The sequence below is a fragment of the Oxyura jamaicensis genome, chromosome 2, assembly GCF_011077185.1.
Source record: "Oxyura jamaicensis isolate SHBP4307 breed ruddy duck chromosome 2, BPBGC_Ojam_1.0, whole genome shotgun sequence".
Lineage (NCBI taxonomy): Eukaryota > Metazoa > Chordata > Aves > Anseriformes > Anatidae > Oxyura > Oxyura jamaicensis.
In genome coordinates this window covers 95,344,396-95,370,474 of record NC_048894.1, presented here as the reverse complement: position 1 = coordinate 95,370,474, position 26,079 = coordinate 95,344,396, and the positions used below count along the sequence as shown (strand labels likewise).

At 38.5% G+C, this 26,079-nt stretch overlaps 1 protein-coding gene across 1 annotated transcript in view; it reads left to right on the top strand.

Moving 5' to 3' along the window:
• AHRR (aryl-hydrocarbon receptor repressor) overlaps window positions 1-26,079 on the top strand; it is an 89,660-nt gene that overhangs the window by 14,664 nt on the left and 48,917 nt on the right. Inside the window, exons 2-3 of the mRNA XM_035316114.1 lie at window positions 2,480-2,551; window positions 9,218-9,399. Of these exons, the coding sequence (XP_035172005.1) occupies window positions 2,490-2,551; window positions 9,218-9,399 (244 nt within the window). The 5' untranslated portion in view covers window positions 2,480-2,489. The remainder of the gene's footprint in view (window positions 1-2,479; window positions 2,552-9,217; window positions 9,400-26,079) is intronic.

The following is a 26,079-nucleotide window of genomic DNA, read 5'->3' as shown; positions in this document are numbered from 1 at the left end:
ATGTCTTTTAATGTAACGTCTCACATGAAGCTACAGCAATTCTTTTAGCATCTTCACACCATTCTAGCTTCCCCCTGTAGTAGAAAACCCACCAAGACAGATGAACTCATTCAAATTGGCAGACTGTTGCAGAAAATGGGATTCTAGACTAGTCTAACCTCACTAGGTCTTTGAAGGTGGCAAGAAGGCTTTACCTAACCAAAGCCTGCTGGATAAACAAGCGTTCTTAACCTGGAACAGTATTAATTGCACTGCATTCAATCCCTTGTAGACTGTGGCCAGGCAGTTCACAGACCTGATTTCAAATGAAATCATCCCAGTAACAGTGAAAACCCAACTTATTTGTGTGTTTTGGGTTGAATTCTATACCTGATACTGCACCAAGTGGAGAGTGACTGGTGGAGAGTGACTATCACCATCAGCTGTAATTAAGAGGAGGCAACTGCTGACCTGTTAGTCTGATCTCTATAGTATGAAACATTTTAGAACAAATTCTAAAGGAAGGAACAATTAATGACTGTGGTTATTTGTGTACTGTAATAAAAATGAAATGTAGAGTTAGATAATCTTGCCAAGGTAACTTAATAGCTTTCTGATAATAAAATAACCAATTTTCCAGATGAGAGAAATACAGTAGACCTATCTGAATATAGTGAAGGATACTGTGCTGCTGAGGACTAGTACAAGAGTTGAAAGGGCTGGCGGAAGGAACTGGATCAACAACATGTGCTGGAAGGAAAATGACTGAGCAGGAGGGAAACTACAAGCATTGTTCCTCAAATATCAGTTTGGAGACAATCTTATTTTTACAAAGAAATTCCACGTAATACCAGGAATGTACTAATAAACTTAGTTGCTTGCACCATCAATGGTGCAAGTGGATAAAATTATCATATAATAAAAATCAATTGTAGATTGCATAAATTGTATGAATGAGGTGGCCAGCCATGAGGACACTGGAAGTTAGATTTCCTTCATAAACTGTGAATTTATTTGTTGAAAGTTATGCATGAAGACAGAGAAATGTGCATATTAGGTAAACACAGGGTGACTGTGTTCCATGAATTTTATAACGGCTGTGAAAAAAGAAAATGCCGTCACACTAATATCAGGTGAGGTAGTTCCCATAAAGAACTAATGGTTAGTTAATGCATATATATATACACATGTATGAAATGCAGTTAGACTTTAATTAATATGCCGTTCATGATTCTGTTCATCCATGTTTTAGACAGATTAATAGAAAACGTAAAATAAAGAGAAAGGCTCCTAAGATGATGTAACATGAGAGGGGATTGAAGCAGTTTGGGTTGTCCTAGAATAGAAAAAATGAAGGCTGGCTGAAGATATGACTGATATTTAAAAATACGCCAATGAGTAAACACAATGGAGGAGGAAGAGCTATTTAAACTAAAAGACAATGTTGGCAGAAGAACAAATGGGCATAAAATGACCATGAACAAATTTAAGCTGGAAAGTGTAAGGTTTTTGGTTATCAGAAAGCTGTCTTTCGATGAAAAGCAAAACTCCTCTAAATAGTTTTCTAAATGTTCATTAAGCTTATGATTTGCTTTATATGACAGAGCTGTCTTCAATAGCATGGAATTTGATTCAGTGCCATAGAAGGTCCCCTTAATTTCACATCTTGCACAAAGCAGCAAATACTCTTGAGATAGAGTAACCTCTCAGGCAATCTACACCCATTGTTGTGAGCATACAGTGAGACTAAAATACTCTTTCAAACAGAAAATCAAGAGACTTTGCTATTTGGCTAATCTCCGGAAGATTTGAACAGACTGAACACAAAGACTTCTTTTAGACCTTGCAATGTCTAACATGCCCAAACAGTGCAATAGTTTGTCTGAAAATTGTCACCTCCATCAGCGTTACACTGGGATCTGGTCCTAAGTGCTAACCACAGTGCTGTGTGCCACCTCTGGAGCTGCCAACAGCTCTACTTTCCGTCTTTAAAAATGAGGGTGTGAGGACCTGGACAAACGCTAATTTGAATAATGGCATCCTACTTATCACAGTTTCGGTAATGGAAGGCAATATTCTCGTGTATTAAAAAAGCTGTGAAATCCTCCCTGCAAAAGATGATGGGTAGTATTATTCATTCTTATTTGCTTAGCTGAATTTAAAAATTAACCTAGGAGGAAAAATATATATATATATATTTGCATATTGAGTAAACAGGATGTATTTTATACCCATTTTTATACCATGTATAGTATGCGTAATTTGAAAAAATGAAAATTGAATATAAACATCAATATTGTAATAGCATTATGGTAGGAAATTGGAATAAGCCTTAAGCTTCTATCTTAACTAATGCCACTGTGCTTTTTAGTGCTGTTGAATGCCACACTCAAGGAACAAACATTTTCCTCACATGAACTTCCCTGGTGCTGTCATTTTGTACAGTGGTATGAAACACAGAAACCTCTGAACTAAGACACCTATTCCTTTTGTTTTTCAGCATCAAAACAATGATTCCTCCGGGGGAGTGCCTCTATGCTGGGAGGAAAAGGAGGAAACCCATTCAGAAACAGTTAAGTATCATATTCATCAGGAGGTAGTTGCAAATGTATGTGGTAGAAATGAGGCAGCAGGAGGAATCCCACCCTCCCATAGTCTGCTGACCCAGGGGAGACCCAACTTCTTCCACTGCAGTGAGAAACCCCTGGTCTGGAGGTTGTCTCTTCATGGTTTCCAGTGGCTCCAAAAAGGATGCTGAGCGTGGTTCAGAGCATCCTTATCCATCACTGTCTGTCCCAGGAGGTGGCTGGTAGTTGTTGAGATGTGCACCTCAGTGTTTTTTCCTAGGCAGAAGATACTGGTGGACTAATTGTCAGCCAGGAAGAAGCTGTGTGTTGAGTGGCACCAGTGTGCTGGCATGGCCCCCTTTCCCCTTCCTTGGCTTAGCCTTGCTTGTGTCATCACTAAGTTCAACACATGTGAGTCTGGAAAGTGGGTCAGTTCAGCCAACTGAAAAAGCAGACTGGTGACTCACTTTTTGCATAAAGAACACATCATATTCAAGCCACTATTTATTATGGAATCACTTTCATCAGAAGAAAAATGCGAGAGAAGCTGTATGCTTGAAGGCAAAGCAGAAAAAAAATGCAATGGGTCTTAAAAAGATGCTTGAAATTGCAGGAAAAAAGGTTGTTATAACTCAAATGTAAAATGAGTTTGCCATAAACCACTCTGTGAGATTAAGCCTTCTGATATAATCATTCCACATCTTCTGAGTTATACTTGGTTATGAAACACATTTGTAGCATGTTAAAATTGTGAACTAGCACTGGTGGTCTTTGCAGGCAATTTAAGGATGAGAGGGTAATTAAAGCAGAGCTCCTAAAATAACCCACTTGGCTTAAAATTGTATATATTTGTCTAAAATCAAAGGGGAGTTTCTCTGAAAGTTTGGGTGACGACTGTTTTGTTTTGATTTTTTCTTTTGTTTTGTTTTTGTTTTGTTTTTGTTTGGATTTTGGAGAATATTTGCACATGAACCACGTGTTGCCACTTAAAAAAAGATTTTTATTTTTTTTTAGTGTAAAATACAACAGGTGATGATTTCAATAGACAAAGATGATGAATGAAGAACAGTATTCTTTCTGCAACACCTGAGTGTTAGATACAAAATGCATGTAATATTTTTGCACTACTGTTCCAGTATGCATCTGGATACTTTATACGTGCATGAGGTGTGGAACTTCTCCAGTACATGAGATTGCCCCTGTGCAGAACAGTTTATGAATCATAACTTCTGTGGGAAAGGAGGGAGCGTTGCAGTTGCTTTGAGAAACATTAAGCTTCATGTTTGGAGTGTGTATGTTAGCTAGAACTTATCTCTGATATGACTTCTAGGTAAAAGCAATGGCTAAGAACGTACCCACTATTAAAGGATGTAAGTATACTCAAGAGCCATCTAGGAAATTCTGGCTTAAACAAAATCAAAGGCAGATTCTCACTGAATTTGATGGAACCAAGGTTTTTACCTTTTTAGCCATTGCAAGTAGTGCTACTTTGAAAATATCTGTGCTACGAGATAGCAAGGCTGGTACCTGAACATGAACCTATCCACCCAGGATATATACAATTTTGATGAAGAAACTTGGTTTTGGTTAAAATAAGGGTGGTCATATGCTTGGAGTTATTATAACACAGCTCCCGATTTATAGGCTGCCCTCTATTTTCTGTGAATAGTTACTTATCACTTGCTGAGGATGATTTCTCACTTCCTAGCAACACTAGTCTCTTCCTCAAACCTTATCTCTTTGTGGTCTTGGTGTCTGGTAAGCCTTTCCTGTGCTCATTCCCTCATTCAGGGACTTCCTAACCATGCTCTAACGAGGCTCTGAATGCCCATGACTGATGTACGGAGTCCAGAGCTCCTTTCACAGTCTATGCCTTTCAGTCCTATGGATCTTACTGACATTTCAGGACTATGAGGTCTCCTTACTAGCCTCAAATAATTTATCTTGAATTCAGAAGGATAGACATATCCTGTTTATTGAACAGCATGTTCAACCATGATTTTTGATCCATGTTGTGCTGTTGGTTTTTTATTTATTTATTTATTTATTATTTTTTAAATTTTTTTTTTAGAATTTGTCTATTTGTCTTGTTTGATAGCATAGCACATTTGCACATTTTCCTCTATGTCCTTGTCCTACTTCTCTCTCTGTAGGGATTCGTGGGTGCTAGTCTGAGCAGGAGATGTAGATTTCTTAGGGATTTGTGGACAAGACATCAGCAATTGTATTCTGAGGTAGCTTTACAGAATAAGCAGGAAAACGTATGAAGAAGCTCCATGGGAGAATGCAGAGAACCATATGACAATGAAAAAACATGTAGAAAATTTATATTTGTAAGAGCTAATATGTTTCAGTTTTCTTCTCTACTAGGAGAGGCTGTCTTCACTAGGTTGACATTCTTTAGACAATACATCAGGTTTAAGTTTGACCTTCATATATACAAATAATTCTAAAATCCTAGCTGTTCTCCTTTGGTCACAGACTGCTTTCAAACAAGCTCCATTAAATGTGGTCTACACTAAAGGATTTTGGCATTTATGGAATCAGTTCAAACACCTGGAGCTCAGGCTGGTTGAATATTTTCCATCAGATATGCTTTTCATCCAGAAAAATGGAGTATTTTGAGTGAAGGAAATATTTTCTACTTAAGTGTTTGTTTCCTGTGGAAACCCAACATTTTACTAGTAACTCAAGCATGTGAAAACTAGAGAGATCTTGTTTTTAACCTCAAACTAAAGTCACTGCATTGAAATTTATACTCATATTAAAGATGCTAGAGCAATGCGTCAGGACAATTACCATTTGAGATTCATCCACTTTTCATCTCAAACCCTGGCAACTTGTAAAACTCTCTCTCTGCAAAACATTTCTTGTAATGTTTTAAAGCTCTTTAAAGGCAAGCTCAGCTGCCTTAGCTCTGAGTGTATCTACAACTGCTCCAAACTGCCCAGTTGAGCCAGAACTGTATCAGTGCCAGGGTAAACAGAGACCTCAGGAGGTGCAGCTCTCTCCTGTTTCTTAGTTCTCATTTTAAGGCCCTCTGTGGCATAGCTCTTCCTCTTACTTGGTGTCACACTATCCAACCTCTCATCTTCTCTGCCAGGGTGATGTCTTCGTGACCATTACTTCTGCTTTCTCCTTTTCTTGCCGTGAAGACTCAGAAGAGGTGGGCAGTGGAAAAGGGTCACCTTTCCTTCAGCCAGCTTTCTCTCATTTTGTCCTTTTCACTCACAGGGGACAGTGAGCATCGGCCCATGGCCAGTTGCAACTGGAGTTCAGCTGTGCCAGGCTATCGATGCAGTACCCAAGCACAGCTCAGCAGCTGTGGGTGCTGGTCTGTTTGTTCGTGATAATCATCTTGCTGTTACTTTGTGCCTAGTCTATCTATTGCATCTCACTGTATTTCTCTTCCCTTTCCCTTCTTACTGAAAGCTTCCCATCCTATTAGATGATTAGATTTTCTCAGTTTAGATACTCCTCCATGGGTTTAAGACTTCAGCATAGTTTGAAAACTTCTTCAGAGTGAACTTTCTGTTCAAGGGGCAGGACTCCCTCAGCGGGCAGCAGGTAGTGGAGGAGCAGATACCATGCTCTGCAGACAAGAGCTGTAGCTGCAGGAAATTCCTCTGCAAGCTCACCAAACTGGTTTACAGAAGTGGCAGTCCATGGGTCCTGGGCACATTGAATCACTGAAGCACAAATGGCTCAATGCCTTACATACCAATAAAACAGAAAACGTTCTCTGCATCAGCTCCCACACTCATTTCCTACTGAGCAGGGACTGGTGGCATGGATCCTGTGCAGGAACACGTACTTGTTACTGCAGAGCAAAATTTGGATGATTTAAGAATGCAAAGAGGAAATGTCAGCTTTACTGTGTTAAGTACAGGTGCCACTTTGTTGTAGTACTATCGTATGAAAAGCAGAGTAAAAGGCATCATAGAATGAGTTCCTTAGGACCCGATTTATGCAGTTTGAGAATCGGTTTTAACCCAAACATGACAAGCGTGGCTAGTTTCATCTTGAAATAAAGGCTAGAATTTCCATTCACCTCAAAACAACTCATTGAAGAATTTTCCTGCTTGCTGTTTTCTTTTGTAGGACAGCTACATTAGCCTTTCCATGGAACTTGCATTGTTTTCAATCTCATCCACTTGGCACCTAATTACCATTTGCATCAAACTTCCATTTGTTTGGATTTACTCACCGACTGAATCATTTCCTTGAGTTTTCAGGAAGACTCCATCCTGAAATTTCTCTTGCAGTCTTTTTACACCATTCTCTGTAATTTCCAGAAAACTGATCTCTTAGTACAAATGCAGGCCATGCCTCTTTGGCATAGAGCAGTTGATAGCTTATATGGTAAATAGGCTTGAACAATTTCTATTCCATGTTACTCTTGAAATTTTTTATCTTTTGAACTCATTAGCCTAATTTTCCTTATTGGAATTATTTTTTTTTCTGTACTAAGTTGCTTCCTTACTTCAGTTTGTTTGTCGTGTGTAAAGGGCAATGAGTAAAAGTCTATGTTCTTTAGCTTATACTGAACTATGGGCTATATCCCTACAAAATTGTTGCTCTCCACTGGTCAGGTATCTTTTGGTGTCAAAACTGAGAATGGCTGAGCTTCAGGGTTGACTCCAAAAAAGTTAGTACCCACTATGCATAAAGAGTAGTCCTTCTTTGTGGATTGCATTAGTTGTTGGATATTTTCTCTCTCTCATAGAGGAAATCCCCAATCCGTAAAATCTCCCCCATGCCTCTGAAAGCAGCTCATTGTGTTATTGAAGGACCACATAACATTTTGGGCATTTTTAAATGAAAAATCAGGAATTTTCAATGTTTTGATACCTATCTTGAACATTTTTTCATTCTGCCTGTCTGTCTGTTGATGCTATCCTGTCAAATTGAACTGAACGTTTGCAAAGATAGCAGTGATTTTTTTTTTTTTTTTTCAATTCTGGTTCAATTTAAAAGGTTTTCACTTTGTAGCAAAGTCAGCAATCCCATGTATGAAACATTGATCTTTTTTAATAATTCCTAAACATAACATTTTTTTTTTTCTAACTACTTAAATAACTGAATTAAGATTGCATAAGAAGACAATACTCAAAGTATGTTGTACTTCAACCCTTGACCACCTTGTGAAATACTAATGCTCAAAATTAAAATTATCATTGAAAAATGGAATCAATGTGTGGCATGTCAAACTGCAGCAGACGTGCTACAAGTAAACTAGATGCACTCTGTTTCTCCACTGGAGTACTAGCTAAGCTGCATAAGCTTATGCTTCTTGCTTTTGCTTAAGTGGAAGTGGAAGCTGTTAGCACACCCATCTTTTCCTTGTCCACCATTTCTCATTCTTGCAGTATTTTTCCACTCTTTTCCCCCACAATCTTTCTCTAAATGTCTCTTCTGAAGAAAGGGCCTCAGGAGAAATGTGGCAATGTGCCATAACACCAAAGAAAAAAAGGGCGATGTGAGAGTGTGGTGGAGACCACCAGACACAACGCCAAGTGCCCGGAGCGATACTAGCTCAGCTGCAGCCCTGGGTTGCTGTAAGCCATTGGCGATTGTGTATTCATGCAGTTTGCAGCTCCAGTGGCCTGTGGCTTATTTTTGGATAAAGCATGTGACTACTGCTTTGTCCAGCAATGGCTGTCTGCTGGAGATAGCAGCCTTCTCGACCTTACCACAAATGTCTTGGTGCTTACATGACAAGTCTGTGCTTTGCCACTGATCACCCCTCACTGTCATGCTGGACACCCCAAAATTGATCACCCTTCACTGGATACCCCAAAACTGAGTAGTTTAAAATTCACTATTTTGCCTGTGCAACTTTAATCCACCTCCTTCCTCACTGGCGATGCATTTCATCTTGCGCATTTTCACAACAACTGTTCTCAGGTATCTGGTCCTGTTCACTGCATGAGAGGGACACACCATGGGGCTGGGGTAGGAGTGTTTGGTTTTGAAATCTGAATAACGTTAATCTTAATGTTTTGGGTGGAATATGAATTTCTCAAGAGAGAAACCAAATCCTTACCTTTGTTACTACTGACATACAAAAGATAAAACAGAGAATGTTAATGGGATTATTGAGTTGGGTATAAGAATATCTCTTCATGTTGCTTCCCATACTTTCCATACTCCTTTTATCACGTCCAAAGACAGGCTGTTTTCTTAATTATCTCCTGAGCTACAGGTTAATTCTGAGTCATTAAATGGAGGGTACTAAGATGCTTTAAAGGAATACAGTGGGTGCTGAATAGGTTCATCCATTAGTCATGGTACTTTTATTCTGCTGTTCAGATACTAATTTGTACAACATTGATGAGAAATCACTTTTTTTCTGGTGTTCACTAAGACACAAAGATAGCGCCCATTCCCCTAAGATCAAAGGGTCCTGAATAAGAGATATCATTTCTTCAACCATTTTCCCCTGGGTGGATGTGAAATGAGAGGCCAATGTCTGTGTTGCTCAACAGCAAATGCAGAACGTTAAATTTTAGAATACCTTTTCAGCAGGGGATAGAAATTTATCAGATTTGCATAGAAGCTAGATTAACTACACCTGTTATCAACTGACTGCAGACAACATCTCAGTCTCTGGTTGTACTACCTGGAGGTAAAACAGGTAATCGAAAATGTGATTCTCTTCTCCACCACAGAAGGCCTGCAGCTGGGAATGAAAAATCAAATCCTTCAAAGAGGCACAGGGACCGTCTGAATGCAGAACTTGACCATCTGGCCAGCCTCCTGCCTTTCCCACCCGACATAATATCCAAGCTGGACAAACTATCCGTGTTGCGCCTTAGCGTCAGCTATCTGCGAGTCAAAAGTTTCTTTCAAGGTAGGTCTCTTCCAGATATCAGTATGCCATTAAAAGTGTCCCTCTTGCTTATTGCTGCTTTCTACTAACCGTGAGTAAAATTAAAATGTAGTATTATATTGGTAAAGTGAAAAAAGAAAGATCTAATCTCTATTATTGAATGTACTTATCTTGTGTATGAGATGTTGCTTTGGAAATGTTGTGCATTTCCTCCTATGCTGTTTGTGTGTTTTTTACCAAATAATGGGATAACCCCCACCCTTCCTCAACATACTTTAGGAAACAGGAAAACATGACTGTAGAATACTTAAACTAGCAAAGAGGCTTGGGACAGATGTAATACCTGTAGCTACTTTGTGCTACTTGTTTGAAGCTATTATTGTTCATGTTTACAATGGCTGTTTAAATACAACCTTAAAGTAAAGAAACTACTGTATTACCTGTATTTACTGTATGCCCAACAGGAAATAGCCTTGCTTGAATGGCCAGGAAGATCACTTTCTTTTGGTATAAGTGAGATCTGAAGTTTAAAGTGTTGACTAAAGCTGTAATAGGCTACCCTTCGTTTTTCTGTCTGTCTGGCACACCATACAATGAAAGCCAAATGTGTGTGTTCAGATGTACATAACAAGAATTATTCCAAATGGAAGACAGTTTTAATTTCTTCCATTTCTGCAGTATTCACAAAATCTGCAAAATCTGGATTAAGGATTCAACAATGAAAATCATCTCAAAAGATGTTTTTCAAGAAAAGGAGAAATAAAAGACTATTTTAAAGGAGTATAACTAACTAAAACTTATAGGTGGACTTCAGAGATGAACAGCAGAATTATTTATGGATGTTATCTTCCTTTACTACTCTTTACTGCTCCTTTCTGTTACTATCCTTTATTATGTACAATGTGTACAAGGGACAACTTTTTTTTTTTTTTTTTTTTTTTTTTGACTGAAGAATATTTGTTGGTTGACCTCTTGTGATTTTTGTTGTTGTTGTCTTGGTTTTGGTTTGGTTTTTGTTTTTAAATTTTAGTACAAAAATATCGCCAGATTTTGAAGAGGCTTTGGCAGGCTGCACGACATGCTACAAGCTGACATCGTGTTACAGGTGGTGACATTACCGATAGCAGGATCCTCCCCTATCTACGGTGGCAGCTGGCTGCCTAGCCTCTGTCATCCGGCAATTTACAGAGTGCCTCTCTTTCCCTTTGTACACATACCTGAGTGTTATTGCCCCTTCCTCTGAGCTGTGCTTTCGTTTCCCTTGGATTCACAAGGAATAAGCTGTCTTCAGCTGCCTTTACTACTCTTCTGCCTGAGTTTCTAATATGGATCGTCCTTTTTTTAAAGGATAAAAGTAAAACAAGTAAAGCCAGACTTCATTACTCTGAAATGTTCCATGTTTGAAGAGACTTCATTTAATTTAATCCCCAAATTACCTAATTGAACACATAGTTTGTGTTCCCTTCATTCTTATTTTTAAATGTTTACATCATGAAACTAAGGTTACAGAAAGCATTGTTTATAGTAAAGGAAGGAAACTACATGCCATTTTAAGACAGAGAGCAGGCTGGAGGTTCAGGAGGGTGGAGTGAAGGAGAGGTGAACCCTGGAAACAGATCCGGACAAGGAATGGGTGCTAATGTCTGCTAAGAGCAGGAGCTGCAGCCTTGGCTTCACGTCACACCATCATCTACTTCCTTGTAGTTGTGTTGTGGAGAAATGAGGCAGAGTTGGTTTTTTTAACTGAAGATTTGGTAGGAAGTCACCTGAAAAAACAAATAAACAAAGATTATCCTCAATGTTTGGATCTTTTTTGTGATGAAAGAGCATAGAAGAGCAGAAATGGCTCCTTTGTGGCTTTTAAAATCAAAGGATGGTACTATGTTAGGAGTTGTTAGAAAAACTAAAGATAGAGAACAGACCAATGGTATGCAGAGATATTATAAAATTGAATACAAAAATATATCTGGAAAATCTGACCTAGAATATCCATACTAATTCACTCAAGGACAATTAATTCAAAAGAACTGGTGTTCAGTAGAAGAGAGAAACCTGGAAAATAGAACACAAAAACAATAATCGAAGAGGGACAGTGGTCAGCAAATTGTTCTGTGCTTGTAATACGATATGTTGACATAAACAAGAAAGCCAAGTGTGGATTTTGGTCTGTTTGCCCAGAGGCAGCATGTCACTAAACAGGAAGGTTATAATCCCTCTCTGCATGAGACCAGCATGACTCCATCTGGAATACAGCTTTCTGTTGTGGGCATCTCCTGGTCACAAGGGCATTAGTACATATAAAGGCGTTTGGAATAAACACAGGCAAGAAGTGACTGTAGGGCTGGATGGCCAAAAAAAAAAAAAAAAAAAAAAAGAAAAAAAAAAAAAAGTAAAATTAGCTCAAACATGTACAACTTATGTCCTACGGCTGTTCTTCTTCATGGGGGAGAAGGATGGTCTGTGAGACAGGAAGGAATTGCTAAGGACATTTCAGAGGAGCACAATGAAGGACCTAAGAAGCAATGCTGAAATTTGGCTTGAATATCAAGCAAATCCTATCTGTAACGAGTTCTGTTCAGCTATCCGATAGTCCTAAAACTGATGCAGTGGAGATTCAGGACATTCAAAATTGTAGGCATAATTGGACACACAGATGTGTTCATCCTCATCCTCCTTTTAAAATGCTGTTCTTTTGAGTTTTAAGGAAGTTAAGCTTAAATCCCATGTTTTTTAAAAAAAAAAAAAGTGTTTGCAAGAATGCTTTTTGCAACTTTTCTTAAAACTTCAAAGTGCTGTTTTACACATAAGTTCACATACGACATTGCCATTCAACCTATAGCAGTTCATCAGTTCATGTGACAAATTATAATTACACACCTTCAACAGTTCCAGCGGTTTCCAGACATACTCGTTGACTTGCCACTAGGTGTCCTTTCAGTAGCTACTCTGGAATCCTCGGTGTGCAGCATAAATGTTATATTTATAGAGATCAATAGCTAATTAGAGGGCATGGAGTGACCTCACCATGTTGATTTCAGGTGTGGAAATAACTTTGCAAGGAATTAGGTATTAGGGGTAACAAGTATTCATTAGTCACGTATTCCCTTCTTGGTGACCATTACAGGTTAATACCTTGAAGCATATGGCCCGTTCATCTTAGTTAATTATTTAAGCAAAAGTTCTGGCTCTTTTCCAAAATTTAGATCTGGTTGTTAAGGCAGATTATACTAGTTATCAGTTTAACAGTCACTCTGGTGGATTTCCTCTCTCATTCTTAGAAACCTTTTCCTTTGGCTTCGGAACAATTCCTCTGCCTACTGGGTTTACAGCCTTCAATCTCTGTTATCGGTTGGCAGCAGCTCTATTAATAGTCCCACTCCCCCAGGCTATATGCATTTAGTCATTTTGCATTTTCCTGATAAGCCCTTCAAAATGGCTTGCAGCAGTAACCTTACAATCTCACCAGATCTCTTATACAGGGCAGCACAGATCAGAATGGGTACTGAGGCTGAGAGACATCAGCTGCTACAGGAAGCTGTGCTGGTCATCTGGCCCTCACAAAAATTTGCCTTGGGTGGGACTGCTGTGGGTGTGGAGTGGCACTTAATGGCTGTGACGACTTGAGTTCCCTGGACCTCTGTCTTGGCCTTATTCCATCCTGGTTAATTGTATTCTGTCTTCCTTTACTACTCTCAACAATACATCCTTCAGTACCTCTTATTTCTTATTTTTTTTCCAGTGGTGGAAAAATGGTAGTCTTGTTCCACTTCAGACCTGACTCCCTTTTGTTGATCATTTAAATTGTCCCCTTCTTGTATACCTTTTGCTTATCAATGTAAAAAGAGTAGCACCTTGTTCTTTTAGCATCTCAGATTTGTTCTGAGAGGTAGTTAACTTAAGCTTCCCAGTACCTCTAAAGGAGATTAGTTATGATAGCTTAGATAGACCAATAAGTGAAATAAGAATACAGTTAGAACTAGAAATTAAATTTCCTTATTTTTTATTTCTTAGTGTAACTAATCTTATACTGATAGGCCACTCAAATTTTCCTTCAAAATGCCAGTCATTAATGTCAATGCTTTTAACCATAAGCATTCCTAATTAATGATAGCTAATATTGCCAAGTGCAGACTTAGATGTCAAAAGTAGAGACTTTAATATGGGTGATTCTGTGGTTATTCAAGAATTGAGGGCACTTTAATTCCTTCACTGCATAATTCAGATAAAAAGTAATTTAATCCAATAATCTATGTTATGTTGCCCATCCAGACACATAATGCATGGATAAATGTGTATTTTTCCTGTTTATATGCACATACATGTTTGCATGCAAACAGATAAACATGCATGCACAGGTAAAAACAGTGGCATCTCAACAAAAATCTCCCTTGTGCTATTATTTTGACTTTTGGTGTTTATTTAGTACCAGAATTCAGTGCTTTCTCTGTATTTACTTACTTCCAGACTTCATTTCATCTTGAAAGCTGAAAATGTGATTGATTTATTGGTGACTAAGTAAGGAATGCACCGAGTCCTGGATTAACTCTGAGAATAAATATCTTCAAAGTTTCTGTAAATTTTACATTAAAATTGTAATCCAGATTGTAATTCAAAAATTAGTGACAGTCAAGTGTGGAGACATTTTGTTTGACCTGCCTTATGTTGAAGTTATGTGTGGATTTTAAACTGAATTGCAACAGACTATGAAACATTTGTCTATAAATTTTAGTTCGTCTGCTTCCATGCAGAATTTCAGATGTTAGGAAATAGGCCTGCAAGGGACTTTCTCAGTGAATAATCAACTGTTCCTAAACCTGAGGGACATTTGTGTAATGTTTTTATGGATGTGCAATGTCAGTGATTCCACACCTTCCTTGGCAATCCTCAACATCCGGTTCATATCTCTCCTACTGCACGTTAGGCCTTCCTTCTTCTTAGAACTACTTATTCTCTTTTCTTGTGACACCTCTGTTTTTACAGCCGCGAAGGTGTCTCATGTTTCCCCCAGTCTTTTCTTCTTTACACAAAACAGCCCTGCCCTGATCCTGTTTTTTTATTTTATTTTATTTTATTTTATTTTATTTTATTTTATTTTATTTTATTTTATTTTATTTTATTTTATTTTATTTTATTTTATTTTTATTTTTTTAATTTTTATTTCCCCTCCAGAGCTGTATTTTCCTTAGTCATTCTTATTGCTCTGCTTTTGTCTTTTTTCAGCATAAGTTCAGGGCACCATGCAATGCATCCTTCAATTTTACAGAGAATAGTTTTCTCAACTTTTCTCACACTATGGTTTCGTAATTAAGCTTGGCCCTCTTTACAAGAAGTTTCTTTAGTTTACTTACGAAGATATTGTCAGGCTTTTCTAAGTTATGAAGACACGTAATATCTATTGTTGTTCTTTCTTCCCATTCACATGTCCTTTTATAGAGGGTAATTAATTTGGTGTGACACAGCAACATATCCGTGGCAGATCTGTTGATTCCTGCATCTTTGTTATTAAGTTTTTACAAATAGATTGATATCTTTTCCCAGTGCTTTTCTAGGGATTAAAGCCCAGCTCAGTGGTCCTACTATTCTTTGATTTCCTCTTCCCATGCTTTCTAAAAATAAGCTCCATGTTTGCCCTCTTCTACTCTTCCAAAATCTCCCCTCATCACTATTTCTCATGGATTAATGGCTAACAGCTCTGAGAATGCTTCATCTCATTCTCAGAACATGCTGCAATGGATTTTGCCAGATGCAAACAACTTGCAAACACCAAACTTATGCAAGCACTGGAGGTGCTAACCTTGTTGCTAGTACTTCCCAGGAGTATCTGTCTGATCCTAGCTGATGAAAGCAAAAAGGCAATAAACACTTGAAACTTTTTGTGTAGTATTTGTAGCTGAGTAGCATCTCAATATCTATTTTTGAGTAGCAGAAAACTCTTTTCCCAGTCTTTTTATATGGTTAAAGGACTTCCAGCATGCTTTTAGTAACCTCTCCTTTCTTTATACATTTTATTTTATGCATTGGCTTCTGTTTTTCTTCTCACACAATTGTGCTTTATTTCATTATATTTTTTTGTGAGCTTCCAGTTACAAGAACTCAGGATTTTCTTAAGATGTTCTTTTGCTATCTTTCCCACTCTTCATTGCTATTGAGATACTTTACACTTACTCCCTACAGGCTGGTTTGTTGAAAGAACTTCTTCTTCCCCTAGATATCTGTCCTATGAGATTTTGCCTTCCAGTTCTCCAGGTGTACTGGAGTCTTCCTTCTTGAGATCTGGTGTCTTCATTATGCTGTTGTTTGGATTCCCACTGCTGTAAGAGCCATCAGGTCCAGGATTTCCAAGTCACTTTCATCAAGACACTGTCCCAACCTTCTCACCAGTTTCTCCCTTTCGATTCACTCCACATGTACCTTAAAGGAGGCTGTAGCGAGGTGGGGGTTGGTCTATTCTCCCATGTGCCTGGTGACAGGATGAGGGGGAATGGGCTAAAGTTACACCAAGGGAGGTTTAGGTTGGATATTAGGAAGAACTTCTTTACTGAACGGGTTGTTAGTCACTGGAATAGGCTGCCCAGGGAAGTGGTTGAGTCACCATCCCTGGAGGTCTTTAAAAGACGTTTAGATGTAGAGCTTAGGGATATGGTTTAGTGGAGGACTTGTTAGTGCTACATCAGAGGTTGGACTCGGTGATCTTGGAGGTCTCTTCCAACCTAGATGATTCTGTGATTCTGTGATTCAATCTCTTCTAGGTATTAATTTATTTATTTTTCCAGTTCTGGCAGGATAGCACACACTGTTTGGTTTCTGTCTTTCTTCTGATTTAACATCATATTAGCAGGTCATTTCCTCTTACTGAGTTATGTGTTTGGTGTGATCCAATTCCCACTGATGTTTATCTTTAATGGAAATTGGATTTATCCCTTTTAAGAAGAAAGCAACAAAGGATTCCTCCCAGCTGGCCTGAGTTTGAGTGTCCACAATAACTTGCAATCTGTTCCAGCTTCCATCTCCTCCTCCTGTATCCATGGCTGTTGATCTTCTAGCTCAATAAGATGTATGGATTTCTTACTAATTTTATTCAGATTCCTTAGGTTCATTATTTTTTTTTACATTAGGATGTCCTAAGAACAGACCATGAGACTGTACCTTACTGTAGAATTTGAACACTTAGTGCAACAGTCCACACCCTGTAGCTGGCAGATGTGTTTCTGGTGAGAGGTATGTCAATCCAGAAAGTTACAAAATTAAAACTTGAGAAGGGTAGGGGAGCAAAGAATGGCCTTGCTTTCATTGCGTTATCCACACCACAACACTATTCAACATTTCTTTATGAGTGCTGTTAGCTGAACCAAAGCTCCTCTTCTGACAGTCTAGGATTCCACTGCAGTGCAAGCAGAGGGGTTCTCAGGCTTCTAATTTCTTCCCATTGCCTTTCCTAACATTTCTGTTTTCTTTCCAAGTTTTTTTTTTTTTTTTTCCAAAATATCGCAGCTAATTTTTTTTTTTTTTTTCCCTTGGATTGCCAAATTTTGCTCTTTTGGTATAAACATGTTTTTTAGATTTCATTTTACATTAACAAGGAATATTTTTCCACAAAAAAATTTAAAAGGTTTTGAAACTGAAGTTTGAGTTTATTGTTACAATTATGGCCTACACTGAATACATTTTTGGGGGGCATTTTCTTATTTCATTTGTTAGCTGGTTCCAGTAGCCTGAAGCTCTCCCTTAAATGTTAAACTGTAGTCTTAGTGAATCACAGAATCACAGAATGGCTGAGGTTGGAAAGGACCTCTGGAGGTCATCTGGTCCAGCACCCTGCTCAAGCAAGGCCACCTAGAGATGCTTGCTCAAGACCATGTCCAGGAGGCTTCTGAATGTCTCCAAGAAGGGAGGCTATACAACCTTTCTGTGCAACCTGTGCTAGTGCTTGCTCACTCACATAGAAAAAAAGGATTTCCTGATGTTTAGAAAGACCTTCTTGTGTTTCAGTTTGTGTCCATTGCCTCTTGTCCTGTTACTGGGCACCACTGAAAAGAGCCTGGTCCATCCTCTTTGCACCCTCACTTCAGGTATTTAAACATACTGAGATCCCCCTTGAGCCTTCATTTCTCTAGACTAATGAGTCCTAGCTCTCTCAACCTTTCCTTGCACAAGAGATGCTCCAATATCTTCATCGTCTTTGTGGACCTTTGGTGGACTCTCCATGTCTTTTATACTGGACATGTTTAGATCAGACATAGAAAAGTTAAAGAAGGAAAGATCTGGAATGTAAATATTATAAGAGACACTATGTTGAGAACAGGATAAAATGTCTAGATCAGCAGTCATGGAATTATACCTCCTTGACTCCATCTCTTCACTCCCACTAATCCTTTCTTACTATGATTTATATATTGATTTCAGTTATGGAAATGATGAGAGGCTTTCAGATTATCCTTAAGCCTCTAGTTTTTGATGAAACCTATACTTTGAGTTACAAATCCAGGATTTCAGTTTCAGTCTGCTAAGCTAGGGTTGAAGCTGATACCTTGAGTCAAGAAGTGCCCAACATATTTGTATAGTTAAATGTTTACAAGTTTGTTTTTTAAAGACATGTTCTACTAATTTAGAGCACTCACAGTGCTGTCCTCTGAAACTGAATGCCTGAATGATTTCTTTATTGCAAGGGAAATAAATACTTTTTTAAAAAAACACATACAAAATATCTTCAGGGTATCTGCTGCTGTAGTCCATAGCCATAACTTATTAGATTGTTTATAAGAATTTAGGTTGTTTAGTTTTTTTTAAGCAGCATATTTAACTTCTTGCACAGTAAAAGAACCTTCCTGGTCAGAGTAGGTAACAGGTAAGGCTATTCCAGTGGCTGTACTCAACCATCATATTCAATTAACCAATACATTTAGAATGTTTCAGCCAAAAAAGGACTTCTTGTGAAAGAAACACATTTTCCCCCCTCTTCTGCTCTATAATTTTACCATTTTCTTAGTGATACAGCAATTGAGAAAAGGAAATATTATTCTGATGTAGAAGTGATAAATAAGTAAATCTTTGAAGGAAGACCTACTTCTCCAAGTCATTATCTAATCAAGAGCTAAAATGCTACATCAGTGAAATTTTAGTAGAAGTGTCAAGGCATTAAGATGGCTAGCTGCATTTATTCATTACTGATACCTAGCAGGACTCAATTCTGGAGAAGCAGCTGCACGTATACTTTCTTCCATGTAACCCTTTTTCAAACTGGATTATTTTGACTAGGCCTTTTGCCATTTTTTTATTGCATCCCATTAACACAGCACTTATATCAATGCTTCACTTTTTCTTTTCCCCTTATTTCCTGCGGAAACCAGTCATTGTATATAACAAATACCGGAGGTTGCTTGTCCTCATGGATAACCTGAAGAAGATGTCTCTGACCCTTTGGAGACTTTTGCTGACTCTTGAAAGAGGACCTTGTCTCACCTTTGTGCCTTGCTGAAAGAGTATTGAAAGTTTTATTACCTCTTCCTGCTCATTGGCTTTCTTCTTAGCTTCTTGCAAACAAGATATGTTTTGTAAGAGAATCAGAGCAGATTGTTCAAGCAGGATTCAGAATAAGCCAACATTCAGGAAGAACACGAGGACTATAAAATTTATTGAATTCCTGTCATTTTTGAAGATCAAGGGAACCTGTTGGTGCAATGATATGTTAGGTATCACATTCTCAGGCTGGCTTTAAATTCCATACCTATCTTTTTGGAATAATGTCAAATAAAGGATGTTAGTTATAAATAATTGTCAGTTCTTTTCTGGTACTCCTTTGGTACTGCTTCTGGTGTCATGTGCTGTGGGTTGTTTATATTGTCATACCTCATAAGCTCAGAGCTGTGTCTGGCTTTTCGCAAAGAGGGTTGGACCCTATAGACTTCGTGCTGTCTTTGGGGAATACACCATGGTTACAAGTCTTCTTGTAGAACTTCCTTTTGCAGTTCTGGATCTGTGTCTTATACCATTTTTCTATTGCTGAATGCCATTCAACTGAATACACCTGTAGGCTTCAATGTTTCTCTTGATACTGGCAAGTCTGACTATAAAACCGGGGACCTGAAAATGACAAGTGACGGAAGAACCTTTGACTATTTGATTTCTCCTAATGTCATTTGGCACTAGAATAGTTCTGCTGTTTCTAGCAACAGAAGTACACTCTGAACCAGACAACATGGTCACAGAAACATGTAAGGGCTGCTTTTATAGGTGTTCCCACAAACCACAGCTGCTATATTGGTTCAATGCAAGGGGAAATTCTCCAGATATTTTGAGCCGTTAAGCAGAGGTCTTTATCTTTCTCCAGCTTGATTAGTCATTTTTAACCATTCTGATTTGGTAGGCTTTTATGCTTGGTTCCATTTGGATAGCTCACAGTATGCATCTCATTTATCATCGATATAAATAAATGTAGGCATATGAAAAGGAAAGAAATGGCCCCATGTAAGCTAGTAGACTGATATACATGCTCTTTTGTATTCACAGATGTGATCTTGCTTGAGCACTCTGCTTGCTCAATCCTTCCTCTGCAGCAAGGATCTTCCTTGACCCAGCCTGTTACCAGCTGTTGAAATACCCTCCTAACCCCCTGTGGATCAAATTCTATTATCCTACGCTGTAATGAATGGACTTTCTATGGCCTCATTTTCTTGAGTTAAATTGTATTTGGATGTTGGAGACTGAGAAAGAACTTAGAATAGGTTTAGTTCTACTGCAGCCCAAGTGATCCTTGGATATGGAAACAAGATTGATTTTCACCATAGGAAGTAATGTTTTTTCACTCCAGAAGTTACTAGAAATTGCAGTGATTGTAGAAGGTAATAACAATAATTTTGCCCTAGTCTGTGCTGCAGTGGATGGGAGGTAGGAAAGCATTCCCTCAGGCATGAACTTTGGCTTGGTTTACACTTGTTCTCAGTTTCATGACTGATTACTGTCTCTGAGAGGAAGTGTGTTTCTTTACTCTCAAGAAAATGATTTACTTTGTTTCTAATTTTAAACACAGATATGTTTTAAAGGAAAGACAATACCTCTTATCCAACAGAACAAGGAATTTAGCTTGGCATAATAAAATTGCAAAAGGCTTTGAAGACAAATAGGACAAATAGTTTTAGGCTAGAGAACAGTATGGGAGACTACCTTCCTGGTTTCTTTTCTTGCTCTGCTACTGCCTAACTTTTGGCTTATAGTACATGATGAAGCTTTCTGCAGAGAACTCTGAAATAATGCAGATGTCTGAGCTGGTCCTGCAGCTAGAAGCAGAGTGGCTACGTCACTTTGGGGATATATAGCTAGACCTTTCCCAAGGTCCTGTTATCTCCGTGTAGCAGCTTGAGACACTGTGCCCACACCAACACCCTTAAAGCTAGCTCAGACATCTTTATGGTTCACTCTATGATTGTCTGGTGCAGAAAAACTTCTCTGGTGCCTGCCAAATCAGGTAACTTCATTATTTTGTGTCTGTACAAATATATTGGCTGTACCAAGGCAGACATCAAGTTGACATGTGTAATCCGTGGAGACAAAGAGCTGTGAGTGTAGGCTCAGACCAAGCTCGAACACATGTTCAGTGCAAATAGGTCCCTTCTGCTTTAGCATTCGTTGTCATTTATCACATTACCAAAACTCAGTAAGCTGTCTTAGGACCATTTGCCAGATAGTGTTGTGGATGGAAGTGGGTGAGAACCATATCATAGTATTGTTATAACTGCTTTGAAGACTGTTCTTCAAAACCAGTGCAAGTATAGTCAGAAATTATTTCTAATGAGACTTCTGGGAAGGCAAACCCATTAATATCTTGAACTCAGAGCCTGCCATTCAGATGTAAATATAAAAAACCACTTCCTTTCTGAGACTTCTTAAAAATAATTGGAATTACAAGGCTGTCATTCAGCTTTTTGACTTTGTAATAGAGGCAGTTCATGAAGTTCTGAAATGCTGTCTTACATGCCTCGCTAGCAATTCATGCTGGCTGCTGAGACCCTGAGAATTTGATGAGATGCAATCTCAGTAAGAAGGCCAGGCATAGGGACTGGGGAAATGTGGAGGTTGCAAAGGTGTGCTAGACAAGAGGGAAGAGGATGAAGTTTAATAGTCAGTTCCTGAACTGGCTTCCATCATGTACTTATTAGATTTTCAAGCAAATGCTGTGTTGCTTCTCCCCCTTAACCACTCACAGATGCACTTTATTATCTACTTTCAAGAGTTTTATTAAAAAAAAACCTTCTTTCTTGTTCTGTTCCCCAAAGTCCTGCTAATTGTTAGGTCTGAGACCATTGCCCGTCACATGCATCAGTATAGTCTCTTTGGTGGTTTTTATCTTTTTATTTTTATTTTTTATTTTTTATTTTATCGTTCTCTCTGTGTTGTCTGTGTCTGTTTTTTCCTGTCTTATACTAGGTATGTGTATGCTTTGTCAGTGAGTCACCAGCTTTTTATTCTGTGGTGACAAATGTGTTTCCATCTAAGAGCCCTAAAAATCCACTGGAAGGACTCAACCCAAAACAAGAGGATACCAAGTCATGGAAGAGGACAAGGCTAAGTGGCCTTAGTTTATTTTTTAATAAATTATGTCTTTTCAAGATTTTATTTAATCTCTGATAAATTAAATCTAAATTTTGTTTATTGATAGCATTTCATTGACTTTTCTGAATGTAATTAGGACATGTTTTTATTTTCATTTTGTTCTCAGAGTTTGAAATTAGCAAATGAAATGAAATTTAATGCTAACAATAAGCAAAACACCTTGCCAGAATTCAGGTAGGTACCCCAGTTAACCTAATTACTGCTTCAGAAAATGTGTATTAATGACCGGGAACTCTTATGTCATGCAGTGCTCAGTGGTGATGTCTGAGTAGCAGCATGAGGCATTTTTTTAATAATTGATTTTATGCATTCTTACCTGTCCTCACAGTCTTGAAGGAGACTGAAATCTCTTCAGTTCAGGCCTTTCAGTCTTCCTTATTGCATAATTTCCAAAATTGTCTGGCATGTCTTTGCATAAAATTGTCTGTGCATGCCATGCACAAGACTGGCGCTTCCTTTCTTTTCTCCTAATCCCCTGTCCATATCGTGGCCAGCATCACTACTGCTCTGGCATCTGCTCTCAGAAACCCCTGCTAGGGTGCTGGGAGGGCTGGCTGCTACCAAAGGGATGGAGGTCTCCATAAGACCAGTCAGGGCAGGGACTGGAGCCAGGCCATATCCCACCACCCCAGCCAGGAGCAGGGCAGCTGGGGGCACCAGGGCAGTTCCAGACACAGGCACCAGGCACCTCCGTGGGGACGGGCCAAGGCCAGGATCCTGGCTGGGCCCAGGCATGTCTGTGAGGTGGTGAGGGCTAGAGCTCAAGCCCAGCCTCCAGGGACACTCTCAGGACCCTTGCAGCACCCACACTTTTCCCTCTCTCCATCTTGACTCCATGCCTTGCAGACATCTTGTGCCCCTCCACCATTTCTGGACTATAACTTCCTTTCTGAACGTAATAAAAAGACCATTGTCCAAACCTTGTATTCTGCTCATTTCATAAGCTCTGTATGACAGGCTTTCCTGACATGACTGTTGTTCCACAGAAATCATAGCTAATATCTTTTTCTTGCCCATTTCTCTGATGAGCAACATGCTTTGCCACCTCTGTGGGCATCTATCTCTATGTCTGGCTTTCTCTCATCAAGGCCACGTAATTGTAATAATCCTTGCCTATTACACATTTTTCCTTATCTACCCTCTCTGCTATTTTTGTGGCTTTGACTCTTTCCCCTGCAGCCATTCTTTGTCTTCTTCACATCGCCCTTTATTGATGAAGTGCCCTTCCTGAAATCATGCTTGGGTTACTCACCATTTCCTCCATCACAGAAGTCTTGTTACAGACAAGTTACAGGTGGCTGTTAGATTTACAGAAGTATGGAAGTAAATAAATTAATGGTTTAGTTAAATGCCAAAGCTGATAATTTATCACAAGGCTTGTATGGCTGATTCTGTGCAAGACACCAATCTTTCTAAGTCTGTGACTAGATTTAGATGAGACGGAACATGGTTTGGACTAAGAATTAATCTCCATTTCTGAAACACTTAGCTCGTTTTGCTGTATGATTGGGCCTACAGTTTGGCTTATTGGATTACTATAAAGTACTTGTTTTCATTTTCATTTGTTTTATATTTGGTCTAGCCTTTTTTTTTTTTTTTTGGAAAGAAAATCCTGACTAACACAGATGCTTTTCTATTTAATGTAGCAGTAACATGTTAGTCAGCACTCTAACATTCACAACCATTAAGTGAAACATTTTTTTATATTAGTCAGAGCAGACTTCCATTTATAAATCCAGTATTTATTTGATTACAATTTTTGGTACACTCATGTAGATAACACAAGTGATAAATTTTCTAAAATCTTGACATCTGTACTAGAAGTAGAAGCAGAATGCATATCAGTAAACTAAATTAAATGCTTACTAAGAGAAGTTACAAATAAACTTTAAAACTTCCTTCAGAGAAGCTCATAATTTCTTTCACAAAAGATGCTTTATAAAAGTCTTGCCAAAAATGTATCATACGGATTTACTGTGTCCCTAAAATTCCACTGAAATCCCCTTAATGCATTCCCTTTTTATATCTGTATGGAATATATCAAGTTGAAGGTATGTATAGGAAGTAAATCTCTGCCTGTAGTTTTTATTATAATAAATAAAGTTTCCGCTATTCCCATTTACCTTTGAACCTGCAATGAATTGGCTACTTACATATTGGAAACAGCTGAAAGAAGCTGATTGAAGAGGACTGAAAGCAAGGAAAGATCAAATCTAAACCAAAACCCAACATATATTAAGTTTTCTTTTTCTAATCCATTAGCAACTTAATAGCTACTCTACTTTTCTCATTGTGTAACTGCAAAACATATACAGGCCTTATATTAATCTTAAATATTCCCCTGAGTATTTCAACCTCTGTACTGAAAATGCTTATCTTCCTCATGTTAGCATTATATTGCATATCGGTGTTACTGAAAACTTGTCACAAAAGCTCTGTATTTTATTCAAAATAATTTATTAAAATAATATTGTGCCATCAAATAACCCCTATAAGCCTCGTAGGTTCCCAAAAAATAATAATTTACAAAAACATTTCTTCGGGGGACAAGTAATCTAACTGATAATACATCTTGAACTGATGAATGGAAGGATTAGTGTGAAAAATATGCCAATATGTTATGATGATGGCTAAGACAAAAAGTGGAGAAAAACCGAACCTGCATTTCATTTTTTTTCCTGTCTTAATATACAGTGCTGCATGTAGGAAGAGGCTGTATAAAAAACAAGTTTTACTCAGAACAAGTAATGTTTGTGGGAGGATATTAGGGATGTTAAAAATTACAGGAATTACTTTCATTGCTATCAAAGGCTCAGTCATGCAAGGTGCCGAGTGCTTTCATATTACTATGTTCAGCAGGAATTTGCTGTTTTCAACACGTCTTCAGACCCACCAGAATTATGTAATAATTAGATGCTAGCAATATAGCTCTGTGTATCTGTTTAAGGGATGAGATCTTTCTTGTGAGCCAGATATACGGTTGGTGACATGGCAGAGAGTTTGAAGATGTTACACGGTGCAATATTCAGTCTTCATTCTTACTGATGCTAACAAGTACTTTAGAAATATCGAATAAATTTAGTATTAAGTGCCATATTGTTTGGGACAGTGATCCTATACTTGTTCCTAAAGCCTTTGGCTAGGAAAGCAGAGACAATATCAGTTTGAAGGTTTGGTTTGCAAACACACCTTTTAAGTGTTGTGGTGGTAATTGATAATGTCTTTAAAACCACTAGCATGACTTAGATAGTCATCGCTGACAGGATGAGGCCAGAAGAGAGGTCAGAACTGCAGTGGCACTAAATTTCAGGTGGTCACAGGGAAAGGAGGAGTTGCTTCATTGTTTCTTTATCACCTTTATCTAGTCAACTCACAGAGGTGTCAGTGTGCTTACTTGAAATATTCTAGCTTCAGCAGATATTCCGCCTTCTGAATCTCTGAACACTGTGTTCAGCCAGCTTAGCTTAACTTTGGGAAGTAAGGTGGAATGGTTTCCTCTGCTAGAGAAAAAAGAGCTGCATTGACAAAGTACAACTTTGTGGCTCCGTCCCCAAATTAAATATATATATAACAGAATGTGAAAAACACGTTGGGGAAGAATTCTGAGGTGTATGCTCATGTACCCTGAAATGACGGTGGTGGAGACTGGGAAATGTAACAGAAACTTTCCAAGGATGAAGAGGACAGTGAGAAACCTAATCTCCTTCCCACTGAAGCAAGGCCAGGAAAAGCCCTACTGTAGAAAAAATGTGGGCAAAAAGCCTGTTCTAAGAAATCAACAGGTTTGATTGGGGGAGAAACAAAGACAACTGGTCAAGCCCTTAATTCCTTGTTATGTTTTACTTTGTCTGTGGCATTAGTAGAGTAACACAAGTCAGGCCTTCAGAATCTGGCCCAGTGTTTTGAAAATGCCTTTGCCTGAATTTAAACACATTTTTACAAATTAAAGACAAATGCCATTGGAAATGGTGAAACACTGGAGGGGTGAGCTCACACCTTCACTACCGCAGTAACTTGGCTGGAGAGGGTTTCATGCTAGGCAAATTGGGCACCAGCTAGCCATATTGCTGCCAGATTAGCAGGCTGCTGGAGGGA